At 45.4% G+C, this 11,070-nt stretch overlaps 1 protein-coding gene across 1 annotated transcript; it reads right to left on the bottom strand.

The window, feature by feature from the left end:
- Window positions 1-919: 919 nt before the first annotated feature.
- Window positions 920-7,628, bottom strand: LOC131817696 (KRAB domain-containing protein 5-like). Its single transcript, XM_059151227.1, has 3 exons — window positions 7,548-7,628; window positions 1,594-1,720; window positions 920-1,098 (listed from the first exon to the last, which is right to left on the bottom strand). The coding sequence occupies exons 1-3, from the start codon at window positions 7,626-7,628 to the stop codon at window positions 920-922; spliced, it is 387 nt and encodes a 128-aa protein (XP_059007210.1).
- Between the last annotated feature and the right edge of the window lie 3,442 nt (window positions 7,629-11,070).

Genomic DNA, 11,070 nt, shown 5'->3' with positions numbered 1-11,070 from the left:
TTCCCTCTTCTTTTGCCCTTTCCCTACTCACTTTTTCTCTCTCTCTGTTTCTCAAATAAAATTTTTAAACAAAATATATGGGAATTTTACTAACAGTCTAACTCACTTCTTAAAAAGCACATGCACATGTCATATCAGGATATTTGATGTACAAAATATTGAGCTAAATCACTTATAGAATTAACCAGAAAGTGAAAACACATATGACAAAGTCACAAGAAGTTCACAGAAGACAGAATCATGATGAAATTATCAAAAAATGAAGTAATAAATGAGACTTTATTAAAGGCTACAGGTTCAAGTTCTAAATGTGCTAGTTCCCCAGTAGCATTTGTTATGTGGGAATTATAAGAAACAAAGAGAGACATTATTACACTATTTCACCACTGAGGAACCAAATTCAAAGAGTGGAAATAACTGTATGTAAAAAAAAAAAAAAAAGAAAAAGAAAGAAAGAATAAGAAAAAAGAACATTTGAAGGTAAATAAAGCAGTACATTTTCTCATTTTAGGGCGGTGCTTTGTTAACTGATGAAGTTACTGAAGCCTCTGTAACATTAGAAAGTATAAGCCAGAGAACATTAGAAATCTGTCTCAAGTGTTCTGGAAATTTCTGCACCAAACCCCCTGACCTGCTTGTCTCATGATGAAAACGAGAATTTACAAAGACTTTAGCGTAGAGGTCCTCAGAAATACGATGACTTCCCCAGGGTCCTCATAGCAATGGAGGGAGATTAAGGAGGCCTTCCCCTCCAATTATATGATGATTATATGCTGGATCATCACTGGAGCTGAAGAAAGAGTCCCTAGAGAATGAAAGAGCTTGATAATGCTGGAGAGCAGATGTCCCCTCTGGGAGAGAGAGAGAAAGAGAGAGAGGAAACTGGGCATGTCTCCAACTGATTTTCATTCAAGGAAAGCTACCAGAACCACATTTTAAGGTCTACCTTCCTCCTTAGGACTTGGACCTCCCCTGTCATCTGCCTCATTCTTTCCCACCTACCTGGAGAGAAGCCTCTGGACTCCTTTCTCTTCACATCCCAGAGCTGCTTCTCTTGCTCCAAAAACATGATCAGGTCTGGCTTTGACAGGAGGAGACCTGTTTACGAGGAAAAAGGAAAACGACTATTGCTGCCGGTTCTAACTTCCCATGAGTCTTGTGTTCAGTGGAGTAGAGACAGTATTAGACAATTTTAGAAAATGGTTTCCCAAAAGCTGTTGCCCAAAAGTCCATTTAGAACACACTGGAGGCATTTCCAATGTTCACATCCTGATCTCCACTTCCAAGTAGCAGACATAAGAAGAAGGGTAAATTTCAGTTTCAGATGTAAGCAGCACCATTCTATGTCACTCAATGTTGAGAACTGCCACTCATCTTCACAAGCCATGATGTTACCTCGAGGAAGTAGAAGCTGACGCTGAAAAGGAAACATCATGAAGATTTGTCTCTCCATCCACAGACCCCTACTTTTTTCCCTTTCTGCCTGGATCTGGAATCCAGTCATTCCAAGAGAAATCTCCCAAGAGGCAGTCTTCCCAGGAAGGAACAAAACCCTGTGTGGGGCTTTAGAAACCTGGAAGGAGTCTTCCTCACCCAAGAAATGGAGATGTCCATAGTTCTCTAACATCACATCCCTGTACAGTTGCCGCTGAGTGTGGGTCAGGCGTCCCCACTCCTCCTCGGAGAATTCTATGGCCACATCCCTGAAGGTCAGCAGTCCCTGTAACAAATAACACAGTCACCAAGTGACCAGTGACAAACTGTGCCCCTAAGATGGTCCCTAAGATGAAGAGAAAATTAGTGTCACCAGCTAGAACCAGACCTGACCTTTTCATCTCCGTGATAGGAGTATGGGAAGAAAGAAAACCTATGGGGCAGGGTGCTGCCTGGTTGAGAACTTTCACTCCTTTCACTCTCAGAAGTCAACTCTATCTACTACACAGAGGTGACAGCCCTCCTTGTCCAGTGCAAAGTGTTGGGTTATGGGAGAGGAACCAATGGTCAAGCAATTCTAGACATGTTTCTGATGTGAAATATTGGGGTTATGGAGTGAATGATGAAGGGATTGTTGAGATACCCATGGTACAAACACTGTGGTCCTAATGCAAGGGAAGAGCAAAGTTGTGAGCAGTGACTGGTTCTATGCGTTCAGATGGGGAGGGAGTGAGGGATAGCAGGAGGCTCTAAGGAATTTGGAAGCAAGTTTCCAGGACCCTCAGGGCCTCCCAGCTGGTGTTTTGATGAGGCCACTCACTGTTTAGTTAACACTTTAGTCAGGAGACCCTCCAAATATCTATCAGAAAGCCACAAGCTTGAAGGATGGTGGGTAAGCTACATTTGGGGAATAGAGTTCAAGTTAGTTTCCAAAGCAATTTTCATTTGTTAAAGTGGAATTACAGGGACGCCTGAGTGGCTCAGTTGGTTAAGCGGCTGCCTTTGGCTCAGGTCATGATCCCAGCGTCCTGGGATGGAGTCCCACATCAGGCTCCTTGCTTGGCGGGGAGCCTGCTTCTCCCTCTGCCTCTGCCTGCCACTCTGTCTGCCTGTGCTTGCTCTCGCTTCTCTCTATGACAAATAAATAAATAAAATCTTTAAAAAAAAATAAAGTGGAATTACAAGATCCTGGAGGTCTACTGTCAAGCTAAGGCTGCTATTTGCATCCAACAAAATATGAACCTTGAGGCAGTTGTGAGTTCCCTGGGGAATGTCCCACTCTTGTCTTTCTCAGGTATTTATCAAGAGATTGGAAGCTGAAGGAAACTGAATTTTATCCACACCTCTTTTGACTTTGTTTTCCTCCTCAGAAACTATAAGCAAGGGGGAACCAGATAGTTCAGTTGCTCAGGGTCTGCCTTCAGCTCAGGTCATGATCCCAGACTCCTGGGGTGGAACCCTCAGTTGGGCTCCCCACTCAATGGGTAATCTGCTTCTCCTTCTTTCCCTGTCCTCACTCATGTGCTCTGTCTCACAACTGAGAAAATGTGTAAAAGAAAGAATGAAAGAAAGAACGAACCTACAAGCAAGCAAAACACAGAAAAAAGAAGTTTACACCTGAAATGCGACAGTTCCTGCATATTCCTCAGTATCCTATGTTCCTTACAAATGACAGGAGGGAAAACAGGAACATTTCAGGGGAGGATCTGGCAGACAGCACCAAGCCAATAAAAGAAGTTCCCATCAGCTGAATGGAAACAAACGTTTATCATTGCCAAATGCACATCAAAGGACACATTATCACTGGAGTTTCCATTGGACTGAAAACAGGAATTCAGAATATAAATCTGATTTTGGAAATACAGAGATATACATAAACAACTGAATCACTGTAAGATTTGTAGAGGCTGCTTTTAGGCAAGGAAGCTTGAGCAAAGGAGTGGAGGAAGGGTCCCAGTGTCCCCTTGGCTGAGTCCAGACAGGCACAGCAGGGGACCCACCTCAAAATTCCCAAGAGCCTAAGAATCAATGGGCTTCTGACAACCAGGTACAGTGAGCAAAAAGGAGCAAGTTCCTCATTCCCCAGAACTCCTCACCTTCCTTCCCCCTTTAAGGAACAACCACCCCCCCCCCCCCCACCCCTTGCAGACAGGCTCTCCTATGCCGTCCTGCCTGCTCATCTCTTTGGTCTTCAGGAAACTTCCACTGCCTTTGTTCTGCCTCAGGGAATTCTGGCAGTGGTGCGGGACAGGCTTCAGGCTGATCAAGGACCCATGTCTGGGGCCCCAAACGACTGACAGAGTAGACTACACTGAGACAGCAGAGCGTCCCTGTGCTAGTAATACTTAGTTTACTCCTTTATTTTCTTTTAATTTTTAAGATTTATTTTAATTTTCATCTTCTTTAAATATTCTGTTTATAGGGGCACCTGGATGGCTCAGTCAGAGGGCATCAGCCTTCTACTCAGGGCAAGACACAAGGTCCTGGGATGGACTCCTACATTGAGGTGGTGGGGGAGTGTCTTTACTCAGTGGGGAGCCTTCTACCTCTGCCCCTAACACACCCTATTTGTGCTCTCACTCTTTTGCTTACAAATAAAACTTTTTACAAAGATTGTATTTATTTCAACAAGAGCCAAGTGAGAGAACACAAGTAGCAGAACAGGAGAAGGAGAGAGAGAAGCAGGATCCCTGCCCACCTGAGAGCCTGATGTGGGGCTGGACCCCAGGACCCTGAGATCATGACCAGAGCTGGAAGCAGAGGCTTAACCCACTGAGCCACCAAAGTACCACAATAAATAAAATTTTGAAAAAAAAGTATTCTATTTATTTCAAAAGGAGCAAGAGAGAGACCACAAGCAGGGAGTAAAGCAGAGGGGGAGGAAGAAGCAGGATCCCTGCCGACCTGGGACCCCAACGAACCTGGATCTAAGTCCCCAGGATAACGACCTGAGGTTGAGGCAAAAAGCAGACTCTTAACTAACTGAACCATCCTCACTCCCCAAGACAGACTTATATTTTAGAGGAGGTCGGGAAGGGCAGGAGAGGAGTAAAAAGAATGTTAAAGGGACTCCCCTCTGGGCACAGAGCCTAAGCGGGGATACCAGACCAGGACCCTGAGATCCCGACCTGAGCGGCAATCGACAGTCAAACCTTAGTTGACTGAGGCCCCAGGCACCCTCTTCTAGTGCATTTTAAGTAGAATATCTCTCTCACGTGCTAAAGATGGACACACACACCCCCTTTCTTAGAATGAGACGTTTCCAAGTTTTTCTGGACTCATACCCACCGAGCTCTTATCTGCATTTCCTTCCTCCCCGGCTGCACACAACTGATCGAGAATTCAGATGAGCCCGAATGATTAATTATTTCCCTCCCTGATATCCCAGGACCAGACCTCATCAGCCGTAAGAAATTTAGGACTCGACACCTTCCCCTCTGGATCTGCCACCAATGGAGTATTGTCACTCCTCGAGAGACTTTAATTCAAAGTGACAATGGCTGATGCCCTAGCCAGGTTGGGGACAAAGGACAGAAGGCTCTGGGACATAGAGAAGCATTCTAAAGATCTAACCAGGAGTACACTTCTGACCAGATCTTAAAAACAGGTGAACGCAGAAGCGAGAAGCACCCGCACTAGAGGCATCTGCATCTGCAGCTTCTAAACGCGAGGGTCTGTGGAGAAACAGAGGACACGGCTCCGCGGGGACACCAGGCTCACCTGAGAACCGGCCATTTCTGCCTTCACCTCCACCTATAGATTTCGTCCTCACGAGGGATCTGTGGGGAAATCACAGCTGCATCAGGAGAAAATGCCCTGAAATCCACCAACAGAGCTTCTTGCCCTCACACCACTCGCCCACGGGCAGGACTCATGCAGAAAAGGCCCAACTTCCCAGTCCTTTGTGTCCGGAGCAGCTCAGAAACTGTGTGCTCCCAGGAGGACACCCATCTCTGCATTTTCCTCACCTGCTTTGTGGGGAGGGAGGGGGGAGGGAGGGGTCCCCTGCCCCTGCCACTCACAACTTCAGCGTCAGCATCAGAACTGCGGGCTGCAGGGACCCGACCCTCCCAGACCTTATCACTTCTCCCGGACCAAAGCTGAAAATTTACTCTCAGAAAACCACCAAAAGCCCTCGGGCCACCCACCCACCCACCCAGCCTCACAGAATCACCTGCGCCCTTAATTAACACAACAGTGTCGTTTTCGCCCAAACCAACTAACAGAATCTGAGGGGGAGGCCCGCAGAGAAGATTCTTTCTGAAACTCCACAGGTTGGGAGGGAACTGGGGAGGTGACCTGGCCAACTAGGGGAACCAAGGCTGGGGCTGGAAGCAGAGTTGAGGCCTGCCTTCCCACCATCAGAGTTTCTGGAGACTGACACCTTCTTCCTCTTTCTGCTACACAGAGGGAGACAGCTTACACACTTATAAATGCAAATGTCTCTTTCAAAGTAAACACAGGATTTCAGTGTTTTTCCTTTATCTTCCTTGATTCAAAATAACTGACCCAAAAATAATGTTCAGGCTAAGGAGACATATTTTCAGGTGACTATTTCCCTTCAGTAGGTAAGTGTTTCTGTTCATAAGGACCTGCCACACAGTCTTCCACACTGCATGTTCTTTTTACTTTCCCATCAGCGATATGAGAATTCTAACTCACCATTCTCAGGAAAATTGGGTGTTGTCATTTTTCTTTATTTTAGCCATTCCAGAAAACACTGAGTGGTTTCTCACTGTAAACTATGCAGTCTTCTTACAACAGCTGTCTTGGTCACTGAAATGAAAACCACTTGAAAGGCATCAGGTTGAACAAACATAAAAGCAATTAATGCTTCAGTGGGAAGCATTAATAAATAACCTTTCTCTTCTCCACAGACCTCTTCTTTCTTCTCAGCCCTTTGATTAGGAACCTGGTTCTTAGAATATAAGTGAGGTTTGGTGTGTGAGGTGCAGAGCTGATGACCAAGAAAGGATTCTTTAGACATTTTTGGTGCAAAATGGTGGTTTATTGAAGCACAGGGACAGGACCTCGGGCAGATAGAGCTGCTGCACTGGGGCTGTGAGGAGTGGTTCGTTATATACTCGCCAGTTGGGAGGGGGTCAGGGATGGTGTAAGTCTCTAAGGAGTTTTGGATGCAAGGTTTCCAGGACCTTGAGGAGCTAGGTATTATTGGGGAAAAGGTTATTCATTATTGGTAATAAAACCTTTGTTGTGAGACCCTTTAGATGTATGTCAGTGGGCCATATGCTTGGGAATGATTGTCAACATGTATCTTGGAGCGTTTAGAGATAAAGTTTACAAGGAATAGAGTAGACTTCCAGGATCCTGGTTGGGGTAGGATTGTCAGGCTAGGATTGCCCTTTGCCCTTAGCAAAGCCTGAACGTGGAGTTTGTTGAGTCTCTAAAGGAGAGTCGCTCTGCCTGTATCAAGGGCTTGTCAGTGGGTAAGGAAATTGAGTAATTTTGATTCTGACTCTGCTTCCTATAAGGACCTATTTAGAAACTGTCCCTGCTCCCCTTCCCCCAGGGGATTTACTTGGAGACATGTCCCAGAAACCAGCTTCAGATAACAAAGCCCAGATACAAAGGTGGGTCAGGGACAGGTGGAGACATCGATGGGGGGGGGGGGGATGCATACTGTCTCCCTGGTTACCAAGGAGTATGGGGCCCGCCCTTTGGGAGCCTTTTTGGTTCCAATTCCAATCAAGGTGTAATAGGCTGGTTCAAATGTCTACTAGGGTAAATTGTAACTCAGTTGGTCACCTAGCATCACTGTGGAGTTTCCTGTGTGTGTTACAATCTCATTGGCCACCTGTGCATGGCCAGGCCCAACCTCATGGCCTTTGCCCTTAAAAGCTAGTCTGTAAAGCAACGAAGGGTTGCCTTCTCTTGTAAGAGGTGCGGCTTCAAGCGTTGGGTTAGATTCTTGATGCTTGGTGTGAAATAAAGCTTTGCTTGACCTTCGCTTTGTATCAGTGTCACTCCTTTAATCATGGACCCATTATTGGGTCCATAACATATGGGGGCTCCGTCCAGGATTAAACGACGAGAACTGAGCCAGCATCAGAATTTCTGGGAAAAGCCTCGAGGTAAGATCTCACAGATTTTACTCTGTGGGATCCGCCGATCGGTTGGTCTGTCTGGGTGGAGCTCCGGGTATAGACCACTGGGGTGAAACCGGACGCGGCCATGCTCCTCAGGGCTGGAGAGGATGCGGGGACGCCCCTTTCCTCCACTGGTAGATCGCCAGGGGGTTCGAGTCCCCCTAGGCTGTCACCTAAGGTCTTGGGGTTCGAGTCCCCCAGGTAGTCACCAGGGGTTTGAGTCCCCCTAGGTGGCCAGGGGGTTCGAGTCCCCCTGGACGGCCAGAAGATAAAAAGTCCCCACCGGTGGCAGGTTCTGGATAAGATCTGCTGGGCCTGTGGTTGTCTTTGTTTTGTCTTTTTGTTGTCTGCTGTGCTGTGCTGTTGTGTTTAAAGGAATGGGGCAAACAGAGTGAGGAATTCTGACTTTCAAATGGCTATAACTGGAGCCAACTGGGGTTAGTCTAACTCGAGACAGAGACTTAAGGAATATTCCCAAGCAGCTGCTGAAACAACTTTGTTTCGGGGACATTCCTTGCCCTCTCTGGCCCGACGGAGACTGCCTAGCCTCTCCCCCTTGCTGGCGGGAAAGCATGGTGTGTGCTCCTCTCTTGGAGCTGATTAGCCCTAGAATTGGGAACCCTTTCTTTGCCTTTTGGTGACACTTTGTTCTGTTTTTCACTGTCGGAAAACAAGAAGAGCACTCCTAGGCCTAACACCCCCATTCCGGATCTTCCCACCTGGGCCTCAGGTAAACATTCGAAATGGAGTGGGTCCAGGTGGAACATAAATCAGTATTTGAACTAAGTTAAGCTTGTTGGGTTGATTAGGATAAACATGTCTTTTGAGTTAACAATAGTAAATGTGAAACTCCAGAGTTTTTACTTCAGGTCAAAAAAAATCTGTCCATGAAAAAATGTTCATCATCACTAGCCATCAGAGAGATTCAAATTAAAACTACATTGAGATATCGCCTTACACCAGTTAGAATGGCCAACATTAGCAAGACAGGAAACAACATGTGTTGGAGAGGATGTGGAGAAAGGGGAACCCTCTTAAACTGTTGGTGGGAATGCAAGTTGGTGCAGCCTCTTTGGAGAACAGTGTGGAGATTCCTCAAGAAATTAAAAATAGAGCTTCCCTATGACCCTGCCATTGCACTCCTGGGTATTTCCCCCAAAGATACAGATGTAATGAAAAGAAGGGCCATCTGTACCCCAATGTTTATAGCAGCAATGGCCACGGTCGCCAAACTGGAAAGAACCAAGAAGCCCTTCAATGGATAAATGGATAAGGAAGATGTGGTCCATATACACTATGGAGTATTATGCGTCCATCAGAAAGGACGAATACCCAACTTTTGTAGCAACATGTGAAAGACCTCTTCCCTGGAAAGCCCCCTCCCTTAGTAGACAAATAGAATAACTAAAACCGCTTGTTTGCTTTTCTATAAACCGCTGGCCTTTAGATATAAGACTAGGTTATTAATTGTGTGATTAATTGCTTATTAATTGCTCTTTTGCCCTTCTGTAACTGCTTGGCTTATAGAAATAATAGAAGACGCCATGATGGCATTCCTACCTTCCCCCTTCTTGTTCCCCCTCCCTGCCTCTCTCCTCCCGCGCGCGGGCCCTCAGAACCAATCAGCTTGTTCCCCCTTCCCGCCTCTTTTTTTGCTCGCGCGGGTCCCCAAAGCCAATCAGCAAACTCCACAGTATGCCTTTTTCAAAAGTTCTAACCGTCAACCAATCAGTTGCGCCCCACCCAAAACTTGTTTGTACCTGTCTATAAAAACCCGGCACCACCCCAGCCGGGTGTGCTCAGCTAGCAGGAGCTGCTGACCACCCGCAGGCGCGCGCTGACCACCCGCAGGCGCCTGTGTAACAATAAAGAACCTCTTGCTGATTGCATCCAGTGGCAGTGTTGGATTCTTGGGTAAGGGGATCCGCGGGTCTTTCACATGGACGGGACTGGAAGATATTATGCTGAGTGAAATAAGTCAAGCAGAAAATGTCAATTATCATAGGTTTCATTTTTTTTGTGGAGCATTACAAAAAGCATGGAGGACATGAGTTAGAGAGAAGGGGGTTGGAGTAAATTGGAAGGGGAGGTGAATCATGAAAGACTAGGGACTATGAAAAACAATCTGAGAGGTTTGAAGTGGGGGGGCGGTGGTTGGGAGGTCAGGGTACCAGGTGTTGTGTATTATAGAGGGCACAGATTGCATGGAGCACTGGGTGTGGTGAAAAAATGATACTGTTATGCTGAAAAAATGAAAAAAAAATAAAAATTAAAAAAAAATCTGTGTTGAAATCTGTTAGCAAAGAGATGACTAAAATGATGTTTGTCTGTCTCAGAGTTTCAATGGGTAATTGTTAAAGTAGCTTTCAAGGTCTTTGTTAACCTGAAACTTCAACCAAATGGGATGAAATGCTAGTGCGTTTGTTGCTGGAACTAGGTTTGTGCTTTTGAAATCTGTTGGTAAACATGTTTTGTTCTTAACTAATTGATAAATTTGCCATCTAAAGAATTCTGTTGTAACAGTTCACAATTGGTTTATATTTAATCTTTAGTAGAGGTTAAGGTATTTCTAAGAGTAGAAAATTCTGCTAAGTGTAATTAAGACTGATGGAAATAAGGGAAACAACTCTGTAGAAAAGTAGGAAATAGGTGAAAAGATACCAGATCTCTGATCCTGTTTAAATAAGAAAAACAGGCCTGGGGCCACTGTTTGATCTAGATCCATTGCTACAGAATGGAAGGGGAGACTTGGTGGGGGGAGGTGTCTAACCTGTTTGAATCTGAAGAGTGCCTGACTGTGTGAATGTGTCTGTGTGGTTCCACCGCTTCGGCTACGGAGTCTGAGTGGACTGCACCCTGAGTCTCGTGGGGCGTCATATGACATAACGGTCATCTACTCCAAGGAGTAGCCTAGTCCGGGGTTTATACGGACAGACCTTAGCTAAGATGCTCCTAAGTGCCCGCGAGGGACTCGAGCAGGAAAGCATCCGAAAGATCCCCCTCCTTTTGTCTGCGACTTTATTCATAATGGGAAGGAAACCCAGAAAACTCCTATCTTAAGGATGCACACGTAAAAATTAAAAAAGGAAAGACACTGGTATAGAAAAGCTGGTTTTCTCTCTGTTTAAGAGGGCAAAGTTTTCTTCGGTTAATTGAAATGTAAATGGTTTTCTCTTTGCCTGCCCAGAGTTGTAAATGAGATCTCTTTGGCTCATAAGGCTTCCTTGATATGCTAAGTTACTGATAAACCTTGGGTTTGCATTTGGGTAAATGCTGTAATTATTCTAAAGGTTCTATACAATTCCTAAAATGTTAATGTCTTGATAAGGGTCATCACTTGATATTTAACTATATCTGTTCTGAGTTTTTTCATTTACAATTGTTTTAGTTCTCTTGTAAGATAAGTTCCACCTTAAAGGAAATCCATACGGGAAGACTTCCTGGACAAATACAGGTCTTTGATATGTTAAAATCCTGGGAACTGAAATGGGTAAAGATTTACAGAAGTAAGGGCTACATTCAGACTAAA

The sequence above is a fragment of the Mustela lutreola genome, chromosome 16, assembly GCF_030435805.1.
Source record: "Mustela lutreola isolate mMusLut2 chromosome 16, mMusLut2.pri, whole genome shotgun sequence".
Taxonomy (NCBI): Eukaryota; Metazoa; Chordata; class Mammalia; order Carnivora; family Mustelidae; genus Mustela; species Mustela lutreola.
The sequence above is the reverse complement of the archived record's forward strand: the minus strand, read 5'-3'. Positions and strand labels throughout refer to the sequence as shown.

What these genes read in the sequence shown, in the direction of transcription:
- LOC131817696 (XM_059151227.1), bottom strand. Translation starts at nt 7,628, where the DNA reads ATGGCCGCGTCCGGTTTCACCCCAGTGGTCTATACCCGGAGCTCCACC. An exon ending in CGATCGGCGGATCCCACAGA is followed by an intron (nt 1,721 to 7,547) that starts GTAAAATCTGTG and finishes TATTTGTTACAG; the next exon opens with GGACTGCTGACCTTCAGGGA. An exon ending in TGGACATCTCCATTTCTTGG is followed by an intron (nt 1,099 to 1,593) that starts GTGAGGAAGACT and finishes CCTCGTAAACAG; the next exon opens with GTCTCCTCCTGTCAAAGCCA.